This window comes from Phoxinus phoxinus, assembly GCF_949152265.1.
Source record: "Phoxinus phoxinus genome assembly, chromosome: 6".
Lineage (NCBI taxonomy): Eukaryota > Metazoa > Chordata > Actinopteri > Cypriniformes > Leuciscidae > Phoxinus > Phoxinus phoxinus.
This window is the reverse complement of record NC_136881.1, coordinates 5240330-5268024: the sequence shown is the minus strand read 5'-3', so window position 1 is coordinate 5268024 and position 27695 is coordinate 5240330. Positions and strand designations below refer to the sequence as shown.

The 27695-nt window shown below is 36.1% G+C and overlaps 1 protein-coding gene and 1 long non-coding RNA gene across 4 annotated transcripts; one reads left to right on the top strand and one right to left on the bottom strand.

Moving 5' to 3' along the window:
- Nucleotides 1-14330: 14330 nt before the first annotated feature.
- Nucleotides 14331-18232, top strand: mnx2b (motor neuron and pancreas homeobox 2b; the record flags this gene model as incomplete). 2 transcript variants are annotated; one of them, XM_079614773.1, is made up of 3 exons in its annotated part: nt 14331-14748; nt 16843-17003; nt 17870-18232. In XM_079614773.1, 3 exons carry the CDS (start codon nt 14331-14333, stop codon nt 18230-18232), a joined length of 942 nt encoding a protein of 313 aa, XP_079470899.1. The 2 variants fall into 2 exon arrangements, with proteins under 2 accessions (XP_079470899.1, XP_079470898.1); XM_079614772.1 differs by having other exon boundaries at nt 14331-14772.
- LOC306999790 lies at nt 14613-26375 on the bottom strand. Of its 2 annotated transcripts, none has more exons than XR_013797920.1 (4): nt 26281-26375; nt 22108-22204; nt 19491-19662; nt 14613-14746 (listed from the first exon to the last, which is right to left on the bottom strand). It is a non-coding gene; the product is annotated as an uncharacterized lncRNA (long non-coding RNA). The 2 variants fall into 2 exon arrangements; XR_013797921.1 differs by lacking the exon at nt 14613-14746 and adding an exon at nt 18037-18173.
- Nucleotides 26376-27695: the final 1320 nt, after the last annotated feature.

The window sequence follows — 27695 nt, the reverse complement described above, 5'->3', positions numbered from 1 at the left end:
CTAAACCTCAGAAGTCCTTGAACTGTCCTTGCTTACTGTATCTGTATCTCTTTTAGTGTTTTTTTACCTCCTCCACCTTGGCCAGTGTGATGGTTATATTTATCTTCTGCTCAACTGTGATTGTTTCTAATTGGCAGATCAGGACTTCATTAAAGCAGATTACGTGTGAGAGAAGATGGGCAAAACACAGTGTTGTATCGGTGAACGGGGTGACGGTGAAGGAGAGAATTAGCTGATTAAAATGGACAAGCGTTGGGACATGAGGTGGGAGGGGCCACGGGTGATTGATGGGTAGTTGTAGCAGGTTGAAGTGTTTGGGTAAGGCCTGTCAGCGAGCTGGTAGAGAATGAGTGAGATGTCTTCATCAATTTAGAGCCATTATCATGTCAAAAGGAGAGATGCCATCTGCATGAGACTGCTTTGCAAGCAATCAATCTCATACGGGAAAAGTGTGTGCGTTTGTATGTGTGTGCATCTATTTCTTTGCTGTGTAATGTCATGCAAACATGCACAATTACTATGTATGCACACAAATGCATTGGCTAGGGGCTAGTTGACACACAGGGATAGGACCTTCTGAGGTTTTAAGTCAAAAGTCCCATTTTCAGCTGAAAAAAATGTTGTATATCTTAAAAACAAAGTTGGAATTTGATTATATAGTCAATTGTCAATTGTCATCAACGCCAACATTTTTGTGAATTTAAACCTGTAAAATTAAATGATTGATAAAAATAGCTTTTGGAGTAAACACGATAAAACACCACAACCATACATTCAGACAGAAGCCAATATAAATGAGGGTAGACTTTAACCAAAAAACATTTAAAAAATGTCTAAACAATCCTCATTAATAATTGATCTTGTAGTGTATAGTGGGGCATGTTGTCACAAATGTCCCTTTTATTCCCTGGGAAATATTTAACTAGTTCTGGCATGAAACTCTAGATGGTGCAGGCTGATAGGTCTAACTCATTTGGTAGAGTTCAAGTCATCATCTACATAGCACAGCTGATTGGTTGTTGTTGCATCAACGGCCAATGAGCTGCGTCTCAACATTTAAACAAGTACCGGTAGCGTTGCTGTTATCAGTGTGCAGAGTGCTTTCAGAAACCCTCCACCTTCCCCAGCTCCACCTGCATAGATCTGCTGTAGGGGTTAATTCATGAATGTTACATGTGCAGCAGCACTAGCATGTCTTACATGCTCACAGCAATGTCTGTGAATGTATTGGCAGTAGCAATATCGGTACTTGCTCTGCAGAAGCAGCAGCGTGGCAGATCTATTCCACCAAGACCAAATACATCAACTTTGCCATATCCATTACCATACCAATCTCTATTACCATACCAATCTCCCGAGAGTTGTCATGACAGAACTGTGGATATGACAACTCGATATGAAAAAAAATTTTTTTTGTAAATATTGTAAGGTTTATGCCCATACAAAAAATCGACTTTCACTGCGGTAAAGTACTTGTACACTGCGGTGAAAGTGTGACAACTAGCCCCGGTCTCCCAAATGCTCAACTTTCTGTTTTAAGTACTCACTGGACTTTTGTGTTTGTGTTAAGCAGAGGTTATAAACACACACACACACACACACACACACACACACACACACACACACACACACACACACACACACACATAAATTCATGCACGCCCCTCCCTCGCAGAGCATCTTTACCGTAAGCTCTTTTAATTTTCCTGAAATAGGCAGCTGACAGCCGCTTCATATTGATGGAGTGTGCGGAGACAAATGCAAAGATGGAGTGACACGCTGTTATCTGTCTCTGGACGCTGTTCATCCTCTCATACACAAACACACACATTCATCCAGTTACCAGTTTTTAGTATCACTTATCATGATTACAGTGAGAAAGCGGTAACCATTTGCATTAAACGTCATGCTGGAATGTTGACACAAACAGTTGATATTAGTTGATATGGATATTAATGATGAAAATGAACTGTTAAGAGAGTGTTTTGTCACCTCTTTACTGCAAGGCCTATATCAAGTTTATAAATGACTGTATGTCTATGCTTTTCATGCAGTTGTGTTTATGATGCTGTCTATTTGATTTCTAGAATGTCTTACACTGCTGAAAAACTGGATATGCAAACATCACTGTTAATATTGCTTGGATGATCTTTATGGCTAGCTTTGGTATGGCTATCAATTTTTTCGACGAACATGCAGCGATGAGGGGAAGACATTGAACGAGGTGATGGAACTCAGGACGGCAGCACCTTTAATGGGTGTAATTATACCAAGTGGATGGTCCCACTCTGGATTACAACCTTCTGCCACAAGGTGAAGTGCTCTGATAAATGAGGTGTGTAATCTCTCAAGACACACACAAATAAACAGGTTTACACATATACATGTACACATATGCACAAACATTCATCTCCTTGAAGCTTTGCACAAGAGTATTTTACCTGTCGGGTGAGATGTATTAAGCACTGCAGACATTTTCATGTCATTTTATGTTTTGCATCCAGCAGTGAGTCTTGGATGTGTACTGTGAAAAATACTATAAATCGTTTATTCATCTCAATCATTGAGTAACTGAAACATTTATTCAACCGAATTGTGCAGGAGCAAAAAGTGACTGGAGCTGTGTTTGAAATCACACTCATACATTCCCTACATTACTCCACTAATATAGTTCACTTGAAGAAGTGAATTAAGACTAGTGAGTGAATTCGGACACTGCGTGTTTGGAGCTTTTGCATAGTTAGTGCTTGCTATTTAATAATCATTTGTAACTTAGCAAACTGGCACCTCCATCAGTATTATACCTGTATAGAGAGCCTAAGTCCCTCCCCTTCCGGTGGACCACCATGGGACCTTATTTCGGAAAAATATTGTATGGTAGTCAATGGCGAGAGATTTGTACACTTGTTATTACGGTGAATGAGTGCCCTACAAATGGCTGTCCCCTCAAATATTGCCCTATTTAAGGTTAGGAGAAGATTTTAGACAAAGCCTAGGTGTGTTTCGTATTTTTTCGAATCGTTCTGGCGGTACTGTGATGAAATACACTGATCAGTCTGTGCAGCGCCGCATCAAGTCGAACACTGCACATGGTGCCTCTGAACTCACTCACTGTCTGAGTAGGTATACTACATTTGAATTTGAACTCACTTAGTGACTGTTAAAAAAGTATGTTCTGTTCTAGTAAAATCAGATCCAAAGTATGCACATCCACAGCAAAGCAATATGTTCCTCAAATTGGGTGCTCAACAAGGAAATTATTAAAAAGGGAAAAAAGTCCCCTTAAAATGCAAAAAAATTGTAAAACTCCAAAAAATGTGTATACAGTTTATACAGTAGCTTAAGTTCCATTTGTGCGAGGAATCCGCGATTCGATCCACGCCGCTTCGCTAACACAGACGGGGTAAATTTATGAATGAAAGTGTGAAAGTTCTGTTACCAAACGAAGTTGTTACGTCACGCTTTTTTAAGTGGGTATACGGAAATCCTTGGTCATTCCTAGTGGGTATGGCGTGCACCTGTGTATCACGTAGACTACACCACTGATTTTGAATGTATTCGGACACACAATGTTGGCGTACTGTTTTTCACATACTATAAAGTAGGGAAGTATTCGATTTCGGAAGGCAGCGCTGCAGTCTTTATGAATGAGTCATTGAATCGTTCATTCAACCCATTCGTTTAATAACGGGCAATTATTCAGGAACAAAACAAGTGACTGTCTTTATGTGTGAACTCAATCATTATAAGCCACTTTTCCACCGTTGGGCTGAACAGTTCTAGGAATGGTAAGGAACGGTTTCCACTTAAGCTGGAACGGCACGGCACGATTACAAACCGTTCTCGGCACGGTTGGCTAACCGTGTTGAACTGTGCTGGTTGAATGCATGAAGTGAACCGTTTAACCAAAGAGAACGGTTTGGCCCGACGATGGAAAAGCGTCTCTTCTGAATAAGGAATAATGCAATTTAACAAATTTCACACCTTTAATCAACAAGCCACATCATTTGAGATAACATTTATGTCAAACATAAGAAATAGTATTACAAAAACAAGAAAAAATCATCTCACACACTTGATATATAGATGTTAGATTTCATGCAACAAGTGCCAATACCATAAATAAAATTAAAATAGCTTTAAAATGGTATTATATGGATTTTGGGAGGCACTTAAAACTAATATCCCCCCTTTATTTTATATTAGCACGTGCAATGACTAATCCTTTATGTTTAAGTCTGCAGTGTACACTGCCTCCAATCCTTGATTAAACATGTTGAATGTGTTTTATAAGGGGGCGTGGCTGCTCATTTCAGTCAATTAGCTGCCGGCAGCAGGGCCAGCGGGCCATCTGTGTAAAAAGACATGAACTAATTGACCCGTCTTCCTCTGGACGAGTGCACGAAAGAGGAGGACAGGAGGAGGAGAGGGGGATGGAGTGATGAGAGTGATGAACGGCAATGTGTCAGTTCGGCACACAGATTAACCTCAGGTCCAATCGAGCGCCAGTTAATTAACCCTACTGATGAAATGAACTGAGTATTATATCCCCCCCACAGCATCTATCAATGACATCGCTGACTGCCTCATCTGCACGGGAGTTCCAGGAGAGGACTGGGGACTAGTGGACGGGTCATTCTGAGCAAATGGTGTCAGTTGTGCTAGAAATTTATGGGGAAAATATTTTGAATTTATTAAGTGCAGGGACAAATTAACTGAATTTTCTCAGAAAATACACAAAGTATTTCAGAAAAATGTTTTAATTCCAAAAGCTAAATAGTTTCTACATGTATATAAAACAAAAAAATGGGGACGTGCACTCTGTGAAAAATTTTTTTTTGCACTTTCATTGCACATATCAAACACATCTATTAAATCTATCAAATTAATGTGACTACATTCTGTATCCGTTATTCTATCAGCATAAGTCATGGGGAGATATATAGTCCCGTTTTCTGAGAATGACCTGAAAATGAATTTCTTTAAAGATGCACCCAATAGAGTCTCACAAATAAAATTCACTCTAAAAAATGCTGGGTTGTTTCAACACATTTTTGGGTCAGATATGCACAAACCCAAACGTTGGGTTAAAAATTTTATTAAAAAATGTAACCAAACGGCTGGGATTGTCCATATTTGACCCAAAATTGGGTTGAAGCAACCCAGCATTTTTTAGAGTGTATTTACCAGTGATAAAGCAAAAAATAACAGTTGTCTTGCTACTAACATACAGTAGTGAGCCGTTGCAACCCGTGTTCATAAATAATATAATGATTCAGTCAGAAGTCGACATTAGGTTCATTGCTTTTCCATACTCTTATATTCTAATGCAGCCACTTACTTATGCTGTGGCCTTTACTTAGCAGCTGTTGATGAATAAATCTCATCCAATAAGAGCTTGAGAGAGATGTTGGACTCGATTTGATCACAGCTAAGGTGACACAGACACTCAATCGAAATACTGACACCAAAAAGCCATTTGTTGTTCAGACAATTTATGAGGAATTGAATAAAATTCGACAGCTTGACTGAGAGATTGATTTTTTTCATTTCGTAATCCGATAGTGGTCGAAGCTCGACGGTCAGCCGTGAAGTGCAAAACTGGCGCGTAGCAATTTCAACAGGGTTCCTATATTGGCAAAACAGTTAGACTGCTTTCCTCAATCGATCAGGTCAATAATTTGGGCATAAAGCTACTCACTTCTACCCAGACATTGTAAATCAGATTTACATAGCACAGAAAGAGTTTATGTCTTCCTTAGAAGCCCACATTTATGTATGACAATGTCCCGATAAGATTAAAATTAGCCATAACAAACAGTTACTATATTCAATATTATAAATATTTCATGACTCCATTCACTTGATTATTAGTTGTTGTTGTTTTTTGTTCAAAGACCCAGACTTAGGATGAACATTGGTATACTTTTGTCTTGACATTTGCCAGGATAACAAGAAATGAACCCTTAAATGAGTCCTTCCCTGATCTGACTGATAAAAATGACTTTAGTTGTTGTTTTGTAGGTCGATTCAGTAATAAAATGTTTTTGTCAACGTCAACGCATGCATTCATTTTAAAATGGCTTTCTGTTTTGTTGAGTATATGCCATTGTTTTTTGTCCATTAGCTTTGCCTTTTATTGCATTATTATTCTTTCATGTTAAATACTTTCAGATAATACTGAAGCATGCGTAATTGCGTCATTAATATAATTTTCTTCATGAGTATTTCAACTCAACACGTCCTCAAAATGTCCATTTTGGCTCAACAGATGTTTATTCTTTCACTCTTCATCACAACCAGACAGTCTGATGCCCACTTTTCTGCATGGATAAATAGATGTCCTGTTTGTGCATATCCATGCAAATTTTTACCAAGGACAAATTGAAGTGGTTAATAGATGGTGTCAACATCTGCTGCCCACACACACTCACATATTAACATAACATGTCTATATCATTAATCAAGCCATTTAGGCACTGTGTGAGCTGTCACAATTGTTGTCTGGGAAGTCTTCAATTCTCACAGGTCATTAGAGGGAACGTGTGAGTGAGACAATGGAAGAATAGAGAGAGCTGGTGGGGTATTGTTCTCTGAGGGTTGTCCTCTTGTAGGATGTGGAGATAAAGCTTTCAGACTAGGGAGGCAAAGAGAGGTCAATGTCTAAGGAGATGTTTCTCACCCTTCTCTGAGAAGACATGAAGCTGCATTATTCAGTCAAACAACTCCACTGTGTCGAGGATTAAACTAATACAGGAATAAAAATGTGTTAGTATCAGAATTCTTCATCATATTAAGCTAAGATGAAGTATGAACTCGTGTGAAAAAAAAATATTAAAATGTGCTTGAGTATGAAAACTTCTGCATGAAAAATGTGTTCCTTGTTTGTGCAAAACTAGTGCTGGTGTGCATTCTTGTTATTGTTAACTAAAACTAATAAAAAACATTTTTGGTATAAATAAAAACAAAAAATATTACGGTATATGAAAAAACTTGAAAAGGAAACTTAGAAATGTGGCCTTGGCAAGTAACCGAAATAAACATTAATACATTTAAGCTAAATAGAAATATAAAAAAATATTAAAAATGACAAACGTACATAACAAAATGACTAAAACTTAAACCCACATTAAAATGAAAATTGAAAATACAAAAGAAAAGCTCAATACTATAATAGTATATTAAATATAACATTTAAAATATATAAAAATATTAATGAATACTATAATAAATAATACTAAAATAACACAGCCTCCTATATTCTTCTGAATAAAAAGAATATATAAAAAACTACAACTAATAAAAATGCACATAAATTACTAAAACTTTTAATCTGAAAATAACAGTATATAAATAATAATATGCTATATAAATATATCTTCTAGTGTGTTGCTAATTGATAAAGTCATTGCTAGGGTGTCCAGGGTCATTGCTACACAAGTCACATGATTTGAAGTATTATTCATGTTCGTAGCACAAAATAACATGCCGAATATTATTACTTATGGTAAAGGGTTTGTTCAATTCTCTAGAAGAAAGCACCACTTAAATATTCAACTAAAAATTTCAAAGACGATTTCACTGAGCAAGCATCATGACTTGCAATCGAAAGACCAAAGGCCACATCATTCAGCGATTAGACCTACGTAGTGATTTTCATGCGAGGTTAATCAATAAAAAATAAATGTATATTTTGCATTAAAGCAATTTATAATGCAAAGTTATGCAACATTTGGCAGTAAATCTGTGTATGGTGTTAATTTGTTAAATAACTGTAAAATTTGCCTTGAACATTTGACATATTATCTTCCCTGTAATAAGTTGAAAGCGTCCCAACTCCATCTCAACCAAAGGTTGCCGTTCTCAGACAAATTAGCCAATAAAAGCCACACTTACTGTGTGCTAATGACTTTAACTTCCTCATTGACTTGATATGTCACTTTGCCGCCCAGCTTCAAAGGAGATTCATTGTAATCCATCGCAAAACCAACATCAATTAGCACATATGCTGTAGGTAAGTGGAGATAATGAAAGATTATGGAGAGCGGGAAACGGGCAGGAGGACACACTGGGAGAAGGGGAACTTCAAAGCCCTCAGTCTTCTCTCTCAAAGGAAGAGATAATGGTGCGTTGAGATAGCAGGGATATCAGGGTGAAAGTAATTATGTCTTCTTGTGTGTGATTGGTACAATATGGGTTGTTTATCTACAAGCACACAATGAGGCCCTTGTGTGGGGCCATAAAAAACCTGCTTGTTAAAGGCGGCCCATTAAACCGCCATAAACCTCACACCAGCTCTGGAAGCGTAAGGTGCGTTTCTTACCTGTGTGGAAAAAACAAGCAGGTGGCTGATTGAACTCTTTTAAAACAAGGGATGTGCTTGTGTTTTAATTGAAGTATTGCTTTATCAAAGGTGATTTGTTCCAGAAACAGTTTTTGTTATGCTGGTTGAAAGTCTCTTCACATCCTGATAGCAATCACTTTATTTTACAGTGTCTTTGTTACATGTTACATGTATTTGCTATATTAATAACAGTAAATTATGCACAATTACATGCAACTAATCCTCAACCAAACCCTAACCCTACCCTATAGTAAGTACATGTAGTAAATTATTATTACGCAGTACTTAAATATATAATTACACTGTAACAGTGACACCTTAAAATAAAGTGTAACCAATGTTTGTCCAATGCGATGTTCTACCTGCCTGTCAACATTATGTATTTTCATACCTCCGCACACCTGCTCACACACATCGGACATCATCAGTGCGTTTCATGCCGAGTTAGACAGACGTCAGTCACTGAGCACCACAAACGAAACAGCAGCCGCCTTTATCAGTTCCTCCTGATCCAAAACAACCAGCTTCGTTCACGCCGTAACTACTGTAAGAGATGGAAACCCGTTATAACGTTATAATCGGAGAGGTTTGTGACTCGAATTTATGCCTTTCATGGCAACACTATCAACGCTGACACAAAACTGTTGCAAGTCTGAGCTCTATGTTCACTATTATTGTAATGTTATGTGCTTTGAGACATGAGGGGGTTTAACTGACTCTGCTGTGTGTGTGCATGTGTTTCGGAGGAGGCTTTGGAGACTCTGCTGTGTGTGTGCATGTGTTTCGGAGAAAGCTTTGGAGATGCTCTGAAGGGAGTTCAGACTTCTGTTATCTTACATGAGGAAAGTTCATTTTATCCATCTTTTGATATTTTGAGATTAACACACAACTTTCTGTAATTTTTCTGGATGTTTTAAAGTGAGACAACTAATAACGCAAAAACGTCACATGATTAATCCAGTCTGCTAATATTCACTGATGTTTGTGCTTTTGTGTTCCCTCCAAATAATGATGTGACTTCCTGGAGGATGATGTCATGAAATAGATAGATTTTGTTTTTACAAAAGTCTAACGGAATATAAAGTGCACGGGGACAAAGGAAAAAAAAAAGTATAAACTGATGACCAATAAAACAATATTAACATGTACATTTTAAATATTATAATTAAAGAGGAAAAAAAAACACTTCGAATATTTTTAAATAAATTTCCAGTATATGCTGTTGTGCTCCCTCCAAAAAAAAATAATGTCACTTCATGGATGTCATTAAAGAACTATTTGTTTTTACAAAAGACTAACAGAATAGAAAACCTATAAATTGATGACCAATTAAAACAAAACTATAAATTATTTAGACTATAAATTTAGACTTTAAATATATTTCCCTTTTTCTTTTACTGTATAGTTTACATGTTTATATATATATATATGTGTGTGTGTGCAGTGTGTGTATATATATATATATATGATAAAAATATAGGAAACACAATTTGTAAAATGTAATATTTCTTAATAAATTGCCTGTTTTTAGTTTGTGTTAAATGTTCTTTTAAAAGTGATATTGTAATGAAGGTGAAGTCAGTAATATAATTTCCATCTATACAATGGTTAAATATTGATATAGGCCTAATATAAAAATTCTTAAAAGTTAATATTTCAAATAATTTAAATTATATTGTTCTTAATATTTTTGATGAAATATTAAATCAGTCAAGACATATACTGTATGATATACTGCATAAATGACCCTGCGTGTAAATATGAAAGTGTTTTCAGATGGAGGACAGGAGGTGTCATAATTATCTTTGAAGTCGTCTTATCTGAACGAATGATTGCTTCCTGACCCATCACAGAGTCATTGTAGCCATGACAAAACTGATCAACATAATAAAGCAACATCATTTCATGCCAGCCTAGATGAATTTATGAGTCCAGATAAAAGCATATTACGTTTAGCAGCACAAATTACACTGAAAGGTGCAAATCGAGGACAAAAACATAGATAAAGAATGATTTTAAGTTACTTTCTGTCATTTGGGTAAAAGCGGGATATTTATCAGCGTTCAGAAGCTCTGCCAGGAAAGGAGCCGTCCTCAGAGATCTTTCCTGAGCAGGAATAATTAGTATAATGCATTAGATGAAAGCTCACACTAATTTTTCAAAAGGTGGTACACTAAAAGGGCTCGTGAATGGCACACGTTTAATAAAACATCTAATAACAGACTCGAATTTTACCTTTTCTAATGTGAGGGGTCCACGCAAATATTGCTTCCAGGATATTCTTATTGCTCCAGACATATTATTTAAAATAAAGATGAACAAATGGCCAGTTTGTACCAGACTGAATTGGGGTCAATCAGACTTGAACCGCTGACTCAGGCAGAGGATCAAACAGAGGTCATGAGCACGGCTGTCTGATCACCGCTGAGCTGCGATAATGACCGCAGAATATGTCTGAAAACAGCGATAAGGCCTTTCATGTTCTGTAAACACGACAGGTACTAAAGTTTACAGGCCTTAAATTAAATGATAAACTTTGACTTTGAAAGGCACATCAAGAGCGCACTGTGTGTGATCTAAATGCGCAGTGTGTGCCATGCTTGTATACTGTACACGCATGAACATTCAAATAAGCATTGATTTAGACTACATCAAAACAGAACTAAATTCACATTATTTTAGAACATTCATTATTTTGTGTAAAATGTAAAAAGTGACTACTGTGCTCAAACATCTAGTATGCGGTCAAATTGAAAATGAAAATGAGATAGGCTATCACAACATTTCTCATCAAGTCCTTGACCTAATAATTAGATTTATACTTTTTACAGTGTTTCAACAATTAAGGAACTTTAGGGAAAAGCTTCTGAGAAAGTTGATTCTTAAAGGGATAGTTCACCCAAAAATGTAAAATTATTTACTCACTCTAGTTCCAAACCTGTATGAGTTTTGTTTCTGTATGGAACAAAAGAAGATATTTTGAAGAATGTTTGTAACCAGACAGTTGATACCCATTGACTTACACAGTATTTTTTTTCCAGTAGAGTACAGTAGAGTAGCTTGCAACACCAAGGTCATGGGTTCGATTGCCAGGGAAAGCAAGAACTGATAAGAATGTAAAATGTTTACCTTGAGATTGCAATGTAAGTCACTTTGGATAAAAGCGTCTGCCAAATGCTTAAATGTAAGTCAATGGCTATACCGTCAACTGTCTGGTTTTCAACATTTTTTTAAATATATTTTGTGTTCAACAACAAAAACAAAAAAAACTCAGACAGGTGAGTAATGACACAATTTTAAATTTTAGGTGAACTATCCCTTTAAGTAAAACATAAAACTTAGATTTCTATCAAGCCACCCAAGCTATAAAAGAGCCACATATGAACAGTGAAATGTTCCTGTGGATAGGCCATTCGGACATAATGTTTAGAAAAAACACACAGTACAGTATAATGCATCTGCAAAACACTGCAAATCAAAAAATTTCAATTAAAATAAGAATACAGAAATATACCAGATAAATCACAAAATAATTCTTGTTACAGATATATGTCAGCAGTCTTATTTTTGCAATGCATGTCATTGCAATGAATCACTGGTAAGCATGCAACAAACCTGCATGTGTGCGCGCGCGCAATAGCCCTACTTAGGAGAGGACGTGACACGAGGCCGGCGGTGCCATTGATTCAATTTAATTTGAGCACCTCTGTCACAGGGTGCCAAAGACGGATTTACCAGTGGCCGGGCTGTTTAAATTACTTTTAAATCATAAAAGCAGCGCACCGGCCGAGGGGAGGGAGAGTAGAGGTTGCTGGGAATATGCGAAGAGCGCTTGAATTCTCTTGAGCAAATTAGCTCCAATGGCTGTGTCTCAAAACCTATGAGCTGCCTAACTAGACAGCATATTTGGTTAAATGTGTTTCAATTCTAGATGAAAAAAATAATAATAATAATCCAGACATAGGCCTAGATCATAATGGGAACAAGCGTCTTTTATAAATCGCCTAGGCTTACTTATTTTTTTACTTTCATTTTTGTTTTGTTTTGATGTAGGCTGCAATGCAATAAAACGTACAATATATTATCATCAAAGACATGACCGATGTAGCCTGCATGTTGTCTAGGTAGGCAGCACTAGGTGTTCAGCATCGCAGCCCGGAGCTCATCTACGGTATAGAGGGGCGGGATGCTCCAATCTTCTCGGGTCAAGGCGAAAATATCAGAGGTGCAGCCTCGCGTCGCCTGTGCAGGGACTGTTTTCCATGTTATTAATCCACCGTCCACTGCCTTTTCATGTAGGCAATATTTAAAATAACAGCTGCGAATTTCAATTCATTTCGCCTCGATTTATTGCGCGTGTTTACGACAAGCAGGTCATGGATGGAATGAAGGTTTTGAATGAATTGCCTATATTTCATTCATTATTTTATATATAGGTATACAACTATTTTTTTATTATTTGTTTCCCCCTGTTATAAGGCATACTTAGTGTTTGCATTTATACAGAAGATTGCAGAATATGTTGACTAGCCTACTACTACATAAATGTGATGATTATTTAGGCTATCGCACGATGTTAATGCGGATTTATGTGTTTTTTCGAACCGACTATTCTGTCTAAAATTAATTTATTAAAAGCATCTTAATACCCATCATATATAGTGGAATAAACACTCAAGTCCATGAAAATGAGAAACAAACTGTATTTTCGAATTGATGAGAGATTCTCATAAGAAAATATTAATTCACGTCGTACACGCATTTATTTGTATTAGCATATAGGCCTATGTTATCATCATCATCATCAATATTATTATTAATGTAGCTACTGTAAAAAAAACATTTTTTTTTGTCTAAATCCATAGTCTGGTTAATTTAGTCATTCTGAATTAGAAAGAAACTGTTTAAATTTGGATGTCATATAATTTTGGGTTATGTGACAAAACACTTTTTAATCAGACCATTTAATGCTGCGAACATTTGACTTATTATATAGGTGAATGCATAATTATATGGACTATGTATAATGTAAAGTCATAAAATGTAATTATCTTGATAATACAGCCGAGATTCTTTAAATAAGCGGGTAGTAAAAAAAATATTTGATTACATTATTAGTATTAATATATAGGCTACATCTTGGACAACAGCTCAGTGAGGTTATTATTTTTATTTGATATTATGTGAGATACTGAATAATTATAATACAATAAAAGTAATTATTATTATTAATTATATAGCACCAAATGCATGTTTTAAGATCTAACAAATAATAAAAGCAGCATAATAATCTTACAAAATAAATAAAACTTATCGCGTCAAGAATTTTTTTTTTCATTACTATTATTATGTAATTTATTAATTCATTTAGATGATTTAGGGATACCTTTAAACATGCAGTTGGTGCGATTAACTGAGCTACAGTAAGCCACGAGAAACGCTTGGTTTCAGGCACTTTGGAAACTTCGCAAGCGTCGTTGCTCTGATGTTGGTTGAGGAACAAGTCTCAGTCCAAGGACGTGCTCGAAGAGTCTGTACTACAGTGTGATTAGTTAATTAGAAAACTGTCAAGTGATCTACTCCCGCAGGACACCCACCGCAGCCAATCAGCGCTCACAAAGGCGTTATGACTGAGATGTGAGCGCGCGGAGAGGTTCAGAGAGCAGGGTAGATGACAGAGATACTGTTCTAAACAAGAGACCGCCGTGTCAAAGAACGATTTAGCGATCGTATATCCTTTCTGGGCGCATTTTCTTTCTTTTCATTTTTTGTGCGTAAACGTTTAGAGATACTTTATTAACTATAGGTACTTTGGCCGTCTCATGGGCTGAGTTCCAAATATCAGTTAGACTGAACTCTACATATCCCACAAGTTAAAAATAAGGCAGAAAGTATCACTAATCGTGTTTAAAACGCATGTATCTGTGCGTAAAACACAGCTACCCAAGTGTTTTCCTGCAGCTCCAAACAACCTAGAAGCGTTGCAATGGAAAAATCAAAGAACTTCAGGATCGACGCTCTTCTGGCTGAAGAACCACATCGAGGGACCCGAGAAGTATCACCTGGACTGAGTAGTGACAGCCCGACTGGTAGCCCGGTGTCCTGCAGGCGCGCAGACACTCCGTCCCCCTGCGCCATACACCTCCAAACCGGAATCATACCTAAACCAGGGCTGCTCAATCTCTCACACCCGGGACTCACTTCAATTCCAGGCATGTACACGACGCCCATGTACCCCATTTCAGCGTTGGGAGGTCAGCACCCCGCCCTGGCGTACTCGGGGTTTACGCAGCTGACGCACCCGTACCCGGAGCAGCTGAAGGCGGCGGCGATGGCCGGCTCTTTACCGCTGGAGCACTGGATACGAGCTGGCATCATGGTACCACGACTGCCCGATTACACCTGTGAGTGGGGTAGCATGCAGATGAGTGGGTAACACTTTGTTAAATCCTTACTAAACATTCAACAATCCTTGATTCATGAAAGTTCTATGACATTTCTAACTTTTTGAATGCATATTAATCTGTTAAGCATTAAACGATTGACGTTTGTTATTCTTATTGATGAAATTTGAGTGGAGTAACACTTGTTTATTTAACATAATGCTAAACTGTTTAGTTGATCTACATTCACATATGAACAGGGCTATACGAAAATAATTGCATCTGAATATATGATTTAAAATAGTATAATCAAGTTCTTGACCTGCTTAAATATAAATAAATGATCTGTGAAGAATTATAAGTTCCATTTGAAGCTATTTGGTTCTAACTTGACTTTTTGTTTTTCAAAATAAATAATTCCTTATTTTGTAATAGTGCAGTTTTAAAGTACTCAGAATTCACATGAGCACAAATGACAGTTTTTCTGTAATAAAAAAAAAACTACAAAAGCATCCGATGTAAATAGACACTCTTAAACATCCTGGGTTGTTTTAACCCAAATTTGGGTCAAATATGAACAAACCCAACCGTTGGGTTAAAAATGTAATTTAAAAATGTAACCCAACGACTGGGTTTGTCCATATTTGACCCCAATTTGGGTTAAAACAACCCTGCATTTTTTAGAGTGTAGAATAAAATAAAATAGAATAAGCTGTCACTGGAAGTTTTCTCCATGCAGAGTACATAAATTGTGCACCTCCATCATTATGGCATCATTACTATCATACACCAAAATTGTGTTACATTACCGCCATTGTCGGTTTGAAAGCAAACATTGTAAAAGCTCATGAAATCCTTTTCAACATAATCAAAGGTGAGGAAAAGCAAACAGAGGGAGAGATGTGCTTACACACCTGTGACTCTTGAAAGACCTGGAGTTAATTTGTCACTAAGCAATTATAATGGTTTATAACTCCTGTTTGATGGATTATTAAACTGAAATCATGGTGGTCACATGTGGCGAAATTAGTTTGCTGAATTATAAATGACAATCTAGGTGACTAAATGATAAGACAGTAGGCCTATCAGGAAATTATGCCTATATATTAGTTTTTTTTCGACATGTATTTGCAATTAAAATAGATTTTTTAAATTGAAAGCAGAATTTTTAAAGTAAAATAATATGTTGTAAACAAACAAATAGGCAATATATTTTATCATATTAAAGACATTACACTCTTCATAGACATGATTGAAATATTATATTATCCTTGGATAGTTAAAGAAACAACAACTCAACAATAAAGTCATTTTGACACTCTGGCTGAACAATGTTCTGTATAGTGTTACCAGGATTTACACCAATCTGTAATAATATAATTTTATTTTTGGCTTCTTTATAAAGCCATAAACGTCAGCTCGATGGAAATTGTCTTTGTGTGTGAGAGAAACTATAAACAAACACCTTAAACATACTGTAGTTCATCAATAAAATCCCAAAAGCGTTCATTGAATTTTCATTAAGTTAATGGCTTGCTCTTGAATTTTATGGCCTCCCAGCCCTGCTTCAACTGTGTTTAACAATAAGCTGCAGTAAAGCTATTATGGTAAATGATAGCTACAAATTCTAAGCTTTCTTTTGTGTGTGCGTGTGAGTGTGTGTGTGAGCCCATACAAGTCCTTGACATTATATAAAAGAGACAAAAATCTCATAAAAATAATCTAGACGTGCATTACAGTAGCTTGTATCCCTTTTGGCTGGTGCTTAATTTTTATATATCGGCACAAGAGGCCTCTTATTAATTTGGAAGAGATTTACAGTTTTAGCAATGACGTTATGCAGGCTTTTAAGTAAAAATGCTGCTAAACATTTATGCCCTTACTTCAACATGAAGTTATGTTAAACTACAGCAGAATATTTGCATTTTATTAGCGTTGCGCAGACTTGAAATAACCAATCACCCAAAGATCTGAACCATCTACACAAAATAATATCACTTGGATGGGGGGTCCTTTTGACCACAAGAAAACTAACTCAGTTTAATGGTCTTTAGTGGGAAACCTGTTTATAATTTATAAAATCTAATGTCCTCATTCTTTCGTTTTGTCTTACAGCCGCCCCCCAGTCCGGTTTGATGGGTAAATGTCGAAGGCCACGCACAGCATTCACCAGTCAACAACTACTGGAGCTGGAAAACCAGTTTAAACTTAACAAGTACCTTTCCAGACCCAAACGCTTCGAAGTGGCCACATCACTCATGCTGACCGAGACACAGGTAAAGTCAGCGAGTGGAGGAGTTTTGATATACATTATACACGTGCTACAGTTCAGTGATTACCAGATTTACACTACTGAACAAAAGTTTGAGCTAAAAAAAAAAAAAGAATACTTTTATTCAGCAAGGGTGATCAAAAGTAACAGAAAAGACTGTTACTAAAGATTTTATTTCAAATAAATGCTGTTCTTTCTGACTTTTTATAATTCAAAGAATCTGGAAAAAATGTATCAAGGTTTCCACAAAAATATGAAGCAGCGCAACGATTTTTAACCATGAAGGGTGGTGATGGCGCAATGGATAAGACACATGCCTTTGGTGTGAGAGACCCGGGTTCGAATCCACTGTGAGACACCAATGTGTCCCTGAGCAAGACACTTAACCCCTAGTGTCTCCAGAGGCGTGCGACCTCTGATATATAGCAATTATAAGTCGCTTTGGATAAAAGCGTCAGCTAAATGAATAAAAATGTAAAAAAAAAAAAAAAAAAAAATTCTGAAGGATCATGTGACACTGAAGACTGAAGTAATGATGCTGACAATCCAGCTTTGCATCACAGGAATAAATTACATTTTAAAATATATTAAAATAGAAAACAATTCATTTTAATCGTATTTCGCAATATTAGTTTTACTGTATCTTTGATCAAATAAATGCGGCCTTGGTAAGAGACTTCTTTCAAAACTTGAAAAAAAGACCCAAAGTTATTAAGGTTGGAGAAAGAAAATGATAATAATTTCACTAAAAAAACATTGGTATCACCAAGTGTCCAAAGTTTCTTTTCCTGTTTTCTTTATTTGATTATTGTTCCTCTGGCAGAAGGCGTCTATCTTGCTGACATCCTTGTGTGTTTCTGTGTAAAACAGGTCAAGATCTGGTTCCAGAACCGGCGAATGAAGTGGAAACGCAGTCGTAAGGCTAAAGAACAGGCCGCACAGGTCGAGGTCGACCGCCAACGTGGGGGAAGCAAATCGACCAATGAGAGGCCAGGAAGGGACGGTCGCAGGGCTCTCGCTCAGAGTGTGGAGGAGCACGAGGAAGAGGACGAACTCGACGAGGACGATGAAGAAGACGAGGAGGAAGGGCCACACAAGTTCATTAATGTAGCACGTTCCACAGACTTTCTGCACCACACATCTGCATTAGGATACCACGCCGACAGCCCGTTCTCTGAGGACGACATGGAGGAGGTGGGAGGCGGCGACAGGAAGATTGGGGCAGGGTTGTGAAGAGATTTCCAAATGGAAACTGAGACTGCATGAACTCGCAACAGCATTACAGTCCTGTGCTGTGGTCTGACTATGGCAATGGTAAGATTAAAAAACGGAGACTATAAAAGACAAACCATTTAGCCACCGAAAGACACACGAAAAGCCAATCAAGTATACAGTATAGAGGGACTTCATTGGTGTTTGAGGTGTCAGAGAATCTTATACAAAGTAGACGTTTAATATAACAAATATCAAGCATTTAAGCTGTGCTCCAAAACCTGCAAACAGCATTGTCCAAGGCATCACAGTATAGAGGTAAACATTTAAAAATAAAAATAAACTTTTTTTTTCAGCAAGGACGTTTATAATGTTACAAAAGATTTCCATTTCAAATATGCTATCAATGTATCATTGTATCCACAAAAATATTACGCAGCACAACTGTTTTCAACATTGATAATAATAATAAATGTTTGTTGAGCAGCAAGTCAGCATATTAGAATGATTTCTGAAGGATCATGTGACACTGAAGACTGGAGTAATGATGCTGAAAATTCAGCTTGCATCACAGGAATTACATTTTATAGTATATTAAAATAGATCACAGTTATTTTAAATTGTAATAAAATGTAACAATATTAGCATTTTTACAGATTTTTTTCCCGCTAAAAATAAATTGACTTCTTACAAAAACATTTAAAACATCAGACCCCAATATTTTGAACGAGAATGTATTATTAATTCAATAGAGAAAAATTATAATAAACAGCTTTAAAATATGATGCTGTTAGCTTCGCAACATGCTAATGTTAAAGGCTATTAGAATCAATTGTTCACTAAGGTGGCACATGCAGGCAGTGAGGCAGCTCATAGGTTTTGGAACAGAGCTTTTGATGACAATATTTGAGAGCTTGAAATTAATATTTGATGTTAATTTATTGTTTTTGTTCACTGTAAATAGCATCAGATGTTCTGTGTCATGCTTGCATCTGTACAGTTTTTGCAGCAAAACACTTTTGCTTCATTATTATCGATTGCAAATAAACCTCCACTAAATATAGGCTACAGTAACTCTGCAAAAAATATTATTTATTTAAATACTGGTGAACATGGAATCCCTATTTAATTTATTAAAAAAACACCTGGTGCATGATTAAACCATGCATATAACGCCTTTTATAAAATCTTACAGTTAGTGCAGTCATTTAATTCAGGTTAACAGCAATATTAACAGCAATAATAGCAAATAATGACGGATTTGAAAAAGAAGCATTACCATTGGGGAACATCAGTTTGCTCTGGAGGGTGAACTTGACCTTCAGCTTCCATGTCCAGGTCAACACGTGTGTGATGGGGTGTTTCAAGCGGCCAGTAGTCCACCACAATCCACTGCAAACTTCATTCTGGTATGAAACGGGCACTTTTCACGACCCAATCAACTCCTGAGGCTGCAAGGACACACTATTATCCAAAACTACTGTGCCAAAACATCATTTATATATTTGAAATGTATGTAGTTTCATGTGGTGTCAAAGCAAAACAGCAAAATAACATTAAATCAGTTTGAAATTCATTGTTTTAGAGTTGATTCATTACATGCTTGGTTTGTTTAAAGGTACAATATGCATACTGTATCAATATTTATTTGCATTAAACTATGCAGTATAAATGAATATGCATTTCTCCACCTACGCATCATTTACGTGTTTGATGTAAGAGAGCTGGAGGCATGACTATTTCGAAACGTCATGTTTACATTCATATGTGGCTCAGTGTTTGTTCATGTTAATGTTATTTAAGCAAGTTTAAGTCTGTGTAATTTATTTCCATTGAAGGATGCAAGGGAGGTTGATACACAGTATGATAATGTTATATTTGTCTGTGTTGCTGTAAATTGCTGCAAATAAACGAAAAGAAAAACAAAAGTCTGAATAAAGCTCCAATCAAAACACGCACGCACGCACGCACGCACGCACGCACGCACGCACACACACACACACTTCATCAAGGCATGTTCAGATAATGGGCCTATTTGGGCCTATTTGTGTAAAATCCATATATACACGTGTGTGTGTGTGTGTATAGGCTACGTACACACACACACACACACACACACACACACACGTACACACACACACACACACGTGTATATATGTATATATATATACACACATTAATTGGTTTGATAGCACTAAATATAATAAAAAATCTTTATTTTTAAAGCTCACTTTTTTATTTTTTTATTCTATTTAAAGTATAAGTATTATATTTAAGCAAGTTTAAGTCTGTGTAATTTATTTCCATTGAAGGATGCAAGGGATGTTGATACACAGTATGATAATGTTATATTTGTCTGTGTTGCTGTAAATTGCTGCAAATAAACGAAAAGAAAAACAAAAGTCTGAATAAAGCTCCAATCAAAACACATTCAGATTATGGACCTATTTGTGTACATTCATATATATATAAACATATACATACATACTGGCTATGTACACACACGCACGCACGCACACACGCACGCACGCACGCACGCACGCACGCACGCACGCACACACACACACACACACACACTTCATCAAGGCATGTTCAGATAATGGGCCTATTTGGGCCTATTTGTGTAAAATCCATATATACACGTGTGTGTGTGTGTGTGTGTATAGGCTACGTACACACACACACACACACACACACACACACACACACACACACACACGTACACACACACACACACACACACACACACACACACACACACACACACGTGTATATATGTATATATATATACACACATTAATTGGTTTGATAGCACTAAATATAATAAAAAATCTTTATTTTTAAAGCTCACTTTTTTTATTTTTTTATTCTATTTGAAGTATAAGTATTGAATACCATTATTCAAAAGCGATATCTTTTAAGTCATTGACAGAATGGTCAGCAAGACAGCTTCCTTCGGATTCGGACACAACCAACGAGGCTGATCAGCATGCTGGAGAATGGCAAATCTGTAGCCCATAATAAACCAGCAGAAAGAGGTTATTTACAGCCCAGCCTCTCAAATATGAATTACTCAGGCGGGTTTACTGATAGTCAAATAATTAAGTTAATGAAGAGGGAGTAAAGTAATCAGCCCCTTGGTAGTGATGTCATCAGGGTAATTTCATTTACAAAAAAAGCAAGAAATAAAAAAGAAAAATGATGGCAATACGACTACAACAAGGCGCTTTATTGGGCGTTTGTATGAGGGCGGTGATTAAACGCACAAGTACAGACAGCATAACTTCTGTCACGGAGGCTACAGGACAGCATGTTTATATAGTGATTAAATGCATTTTTAACTGGCCTCAGAAAGGTGCCTCTGCCTTGTTAAACCTGAACCAGACCGGGACATCGAGGACAGTCTCGGAGAGAGTTTTTTTACTCATTTTCAGAGATTGGACTACACAGGTTTATTTCCTGGGTAAGGTGAATAGCATTCGCTCACTGACGGGAGATTATAGGGTTTTACAGCCTGAAAGTTGTCAATGAAACCCTCAAAAGTTTTACATGGAATAGGTTTTAAAGTCAAGAAAAGGACTCGTGTAGCGTCTACCTGATTAGGTAAATTGCACGTTAACTTTTGCATCACATTTAGCAGACACTTTTATCTGAAGCGGCTAACACAGTTTATGCCTGGGAATCAAACACATGACCTTGGAGTTGCATGTATTACACTCACAGAAATAGGACAGGAGCGAGCCTCAGAATGCAAGATTAGTTTTGCTAAGTGCAGCACTTTTCATGTTTACCTAAATTCTTAGGCTGTATGGTAGTGGTTCTACATAAACAGGTGATTTACCATTTTTACACTAGTTTTATTAAAATGTTCTGAAAAAAATGAGAGCGATACTTGCCTATGCAAAACGTTGGTCTTGCACGTTGCAGCCAGGTTGTTGCTATGTGGTTGCTAGGTGATTTCTCATTCAATGTAAGCCTATGTTCCTCCTTGTTCTGAAAATAAAAGTAAAATAATAAAACAAGACTAAAGTCACTCAACAAGTCACACGATTTGAGATATCATTCATGACCATAGTCCATAATGGCATGACACAAATTACACACCTCATTAAAATTAGGCAGTGGTTCTCAATCAGGGGCCGGGGCCCACTAGGGAGCCCGATTAAAATTATTTAAACAAGCATTAAAATATGATAAAATCATGATTTCTGGTTTTAATTCACTCTCTCAACAACTGTTTGTTTCTTTAAAGTACCACAGTTCCTACAGCTATTTTTATACATCTGATCAAGTTAAAAACATTCTTTTAAAAATAATAGGGCTGTAAAACGATTAATCCCAATTAATCGCATCCAAAATAAAAGTTTGTTATACATAATTAATGTGTGTGTACTGTGTATAATTATTTTGTATATATAAATACACACACTTGCATGCATATATTTAAGATTTTTTTTTTATATATAAAATATTTATATATAATATTAATTATATATAAATCTATATACAGTATACATGCAAATATTTCTTAAATATATACAAGCATGTGTGTGTATTTATATATATAAAATAATTATACACAGTACACACACATTTATTATGTAAACACAAACTTTTATTTTGAATGCGATTAATCGGGATTAATCGTTTAACAGTCCTAAAAAAATATTTTTTGTATTTTTAAAAATCCTTATACAGTAAATTATGAACCGTTGGGAAGCTCATGGGGCCTTTGAATATTGTTGCAGACAGTGGGAGTCATTAGGGTTTTGTTCAAACATTTCAAATAGTAATAGTGATTCTTGCCTTAGCATACGCACAGTTTATCTAAAAACAGTCATGCTGGCATTTGTGAACTAGTGATTTCTAGTATCATGTTATATTGAGTGTTTTGATGTTTTAGATTCAACACTTGCATATAAATGAAATTATTCAGGAGGTTTTAGCGTCCACTTGTACACACTGCAAGATGGACACAAATGCTGACTAGCTTTTACGGCCATTGACCCAAAGTCATGAGCATTTGAAGATATCCCGACTTCATCCATGGCTCCGCTTTCTGCAACAGCCCGGCTTTTATCCGCATGAAAATGTCAGTTTCATAGTGAAATAAGTAAATGCGACTCTACCAATTTGTCTGCCGGCAAATCAGCAACAATAACTTGAGCGACATGACCCCGTAAAATATTTATACCCTGTAGTTTAATCAATCAGACTCATTACGGGAATATGAACAGATTGTGTGATCTTTTAAAGTAATCACCCTTATTGCTTGAGATTTCCCTCGGCCTTGTCGTGTCACTTAAGCTAATGGGAAGGTAAGAGAATGAGAGACTGGCCCCATAAATTCACATCTGTCCCGACTTTAACCGCAGCTCAAACACACACAAAAAGGCCAAGTTTTAGTAATAAACTTTATTGAAAAAGGCTCAGCCTTTTCTCTTTAAATGCAAGCTTGCGTTCGGGACAGGCATTTATTATGCTTGCGGGAAATCTATCAAACAGATGCGAAATGTGGCTTAATAATCAAGATAAGCGACTAGCTAGCCGTCACGATGATTATGATTGGCTTGGAGTCAGCAAAAGGCTGTGTTTGTTTTTCCCTGCTGTAATAAATAATCAGCCTATCCTTGAGATGTGATTTCTGAATGTACACGTAGAAAGCGGCCGATGTTTACTTTTATACGCTAGTGGCTAATTTCAATGTTCGGGCCTACCTAAACTTGAAGCGAACGCAGTATATTTATAGCTGAGTGCACTGTGAATGTTTTAAAGACATCAACTTCAACCCAGTCCTGTATTCCGGTGTCAAATAAAGCAAGATTCAAAATCACAATTTAAGCCAAGAAATAAACAGAACTGATTGTGAATGTTACAAAGAAATTGAGTCAATCAAAAAAAGGTCCAATCAATACAACATTTGTGGGCAAACAAATACAATATCTACAGGATTGTACTTAATGTGGCGCGTTTAAGCTGTAGTCCCAACCCCTTCCCTTTATGGCAGATCTGTGATTTACTGAAGGAGAGAAACACTGGAGGATCAAAGGCACTCAACATTGACCCATAATCCCTGGCTAATTAAATAATTCACTAATTGATTCATCACCAAATCAATAAAGCAGGAGATGGTTTATGGTGTTGGTATAGCACTCTGTGACCAATTGGTTGCAACTAGAAAGATGAATTTGTATTAGTGGTTTTGTCAAGGGATGCATGAATATGACTTTTGCTAAATTACTATAGGCTTTTGTTAGTTTTACAGAAAATGTAAAAGGCTGGTTTTTAAAATACAGTCATGGTTTCTAGCTGGCGGTTTATGGTCTGGTCTAAACTGGATTAGATGGTTAATAAAATGCACTCGGTGGATGTGGTTTTGACATCATAGACCACATTGAACTAGGGGAACATTTTTAGAGAAAATGTCAAGAAACTTATCAGGAACTTGTCTGGGGCCAAATCCCCAGAGGTGTGTGTGTGTGTGTGTGTGTGTGTGTGTGTGTGTGTGTGTGTGTGTGTGTGTGTGTGTGTGTGTGTGTGTGTGTGTGTGTGAGAGAGAGAGAATTGAGGCCAACAATTGCTTAATTATTATTATTAAGCAATTGTTGCCTACAATTCTCATTAATGTATAAGTAAATTACAATTTAAATAATATATCTATTTTTTGCATTATAATAATTATAATAATATTTTCTCACATTACATGTCTGTTTTCATTAATGCTGATTTAAACATATATATATACATATATATATATATATATAAATTAGGGCTGTTAAAAGAATAATCACGATTAATTGCATCCAAAATAAAAGTTTGTGTTTACATAATAAATGTGTGTACTCTGTATAATTTTTTTATATATAGAAATATAAATACACACACATGCTTGTAAATATATATATAAGAAATATTTGCATGTTACTGTATATATATTTATATATAATTTATATTATATATAAATTATAAATATTTTATATATAACACATTTTTCTGAAATATATTCATGAACATGTGTGTATCTATATATACAAAATAATTATACACAGTACACACACATTTATTATGTAAACACAAACTTTTATTTTGGATGCAACAGCCCTAATATATATATATATATACATACATATATATAGATATATACATACATACATATGTATGTATAACTATGTGTGTGTGTGTGTGTGTGTGTGTGTGTGTGTGTGTGTGCATACATAGAATATGTGTATAAATGTGTGTATATATGAAGACTTCAGATGCAAAAGCCTCTAAGTGCCATCTGAAATTTTCTTCTAGAATGATCATTTGTATCAAGATTGTATGTTTATGTTCAGTTTATTCACTTTAATGGCAATGCAAATGACCTATTTATTGTCATTAAAGTGAAATTACTGAACTTAAATATACGAGCTTGATAAAAATGATCATTCTAGAAGAGAATTGCAGATGGCACTTCTTCATATACAGTATACATTTTGGTTTTCAAGAGAATACTCTCATTCTTCATCCAGGTACAATATTGCAAAATTCAAATCGTAACCATTTTAAATATTAGGTATAGATCTTTTTTCCCAGCAGGGATGCTGATTAACATATTAAAAACAAAGGTAGGTTTCGTTTGACCTCGATGTGGACTATAACATGACATCATCTCATAGCCGGTGGGATCATGAAAGCAGAAACGGCCGACCAATGGAGGACAGTCCCACACGCTCCCCAGACCATAAACATTGTTTCTGTATAATGAATGATTATCCAGAGAAGGCAGAATGGACTTAAAGTGGGATGGTTTGCATAGATGGAAAAGCTAATTAAAGTGTAATTCATCCCACTGGAACTGTATCTATGTCTGTGCATTATACGTCGGCTGTCTGGTAGTGGCGATGTCTAGGTGAACGTGTGTCCATATGCAGTTTATGGCTTCTCTTTCCCCCGTCGGTGGCGTAAGGTCATTGATGAGATTTATTAAGATGAACATTGAGTCAGAACGTCACTTTTGACCCTCACAGCCCCCGTGAATCATAAATTCAGGTGCCTAAACACAACAGCCTGTAATAATTGTTTCATACCTTTGAGTAGCAGCGTATACCACCCATAGGGGTTTGACCAGACCTGTTTGTGGAGGTTTCGGTAGGTGGTCCTTGACGAGTGAAGGTCAGCCACTGAATAAACAACATTCAAATGTCACACTGTTACAGAGCCAAAGCGGCCAACATTCACAGATTTTTGGATGCTTTCCTCGGGTCAGTAGCGGAGACATTTTTAATTAATTTGTCGAAAACAAAAGCACTGTCAAAATAACAGGTACATTTTTTTTTATTAATATAAATGATACAAAAAGAAGTAAACTAAAAATTAAACGACTGCTTTGTTTTCCAAAAATGCTTTTTTTTAAATAAATATTTTCATGTTTTTTAATAATTCTCAATTCATTCAGTCTTTTTTTCAAATCTAATCCTAAGTGTTGCAACCATTTAATATTATAAATGTATCATGCATCACAGTTTAAGGAAAATGTCATATATAGAAGCTCTTCCTTTGTAGACAACTATTCTCCAAAAATTTAAAGTTTTTTTTTTTTTTTTTACTAATTATAAAAATATCCAACATAGATTTACAGTGGAAAGTACCATGGTAAGTTAAGGCATCAGATGGTAATACTATCCCTGCTGGAAAAAAAAAGCTAAAACCAGCCTAAACTGGTTTGAGCTGGAAGTAGCTGGATTATGATGGTCTGCCAGCCTGGCCAAGCTGGTTTAAGCTGCTTTTAGCTGTCTCCCAGCATGACCAGTTCACTTCAGACCAGCCTAGTCAGATAAAAAAATAATAATATCCAAAACCCCTCTAAAACCAGTCTGGGAGACCAGCTAAAACCAGCCAACCAGCTTAGGCTGGTGTCAGCTTGGTTTTTGTTGTTGTTTTCCCAGCAGGAATGGTTATTTCACATAAATGGTACATAACACTTTACAGTTAGTTAACCACATTAGTTTATGAACTAATTATGAAATACATTTCTACAGCATTTATTAATATTTGTTTATGTTTATTGTAACATTTAATATATTATTAAAATCAAAAGTTGTATGTGTTTACATTAGTTAATGCACTGTATTGTAACGCACAAACAATGAACAGCTGTATATTTTATTAACGAAGTAAACTAACATTCACACAGATGAACAAATACAGTAACAATTGTATTGCTCGTGGTTAGTTCATAGACTAGATTAACTAATGTTAACAAATGAAACCTTATTGTAAAGTGTTAGCTACTAACTTACATGGCTCAATTGCAGTACGACGGTATTGTACTCCAAAGTAACGTTAGCCTACTTCGAGTTCGATGTATTACACTGTATTAGATTATAAAACACCATGGTATTACCATTTTCTGGGCATAGAGAGACATGTGTTTACATGTCACTAGATATCAAAATGAACAAAAACATTACAGAATGTCAATAAACACTCACCTAAGCCCGTC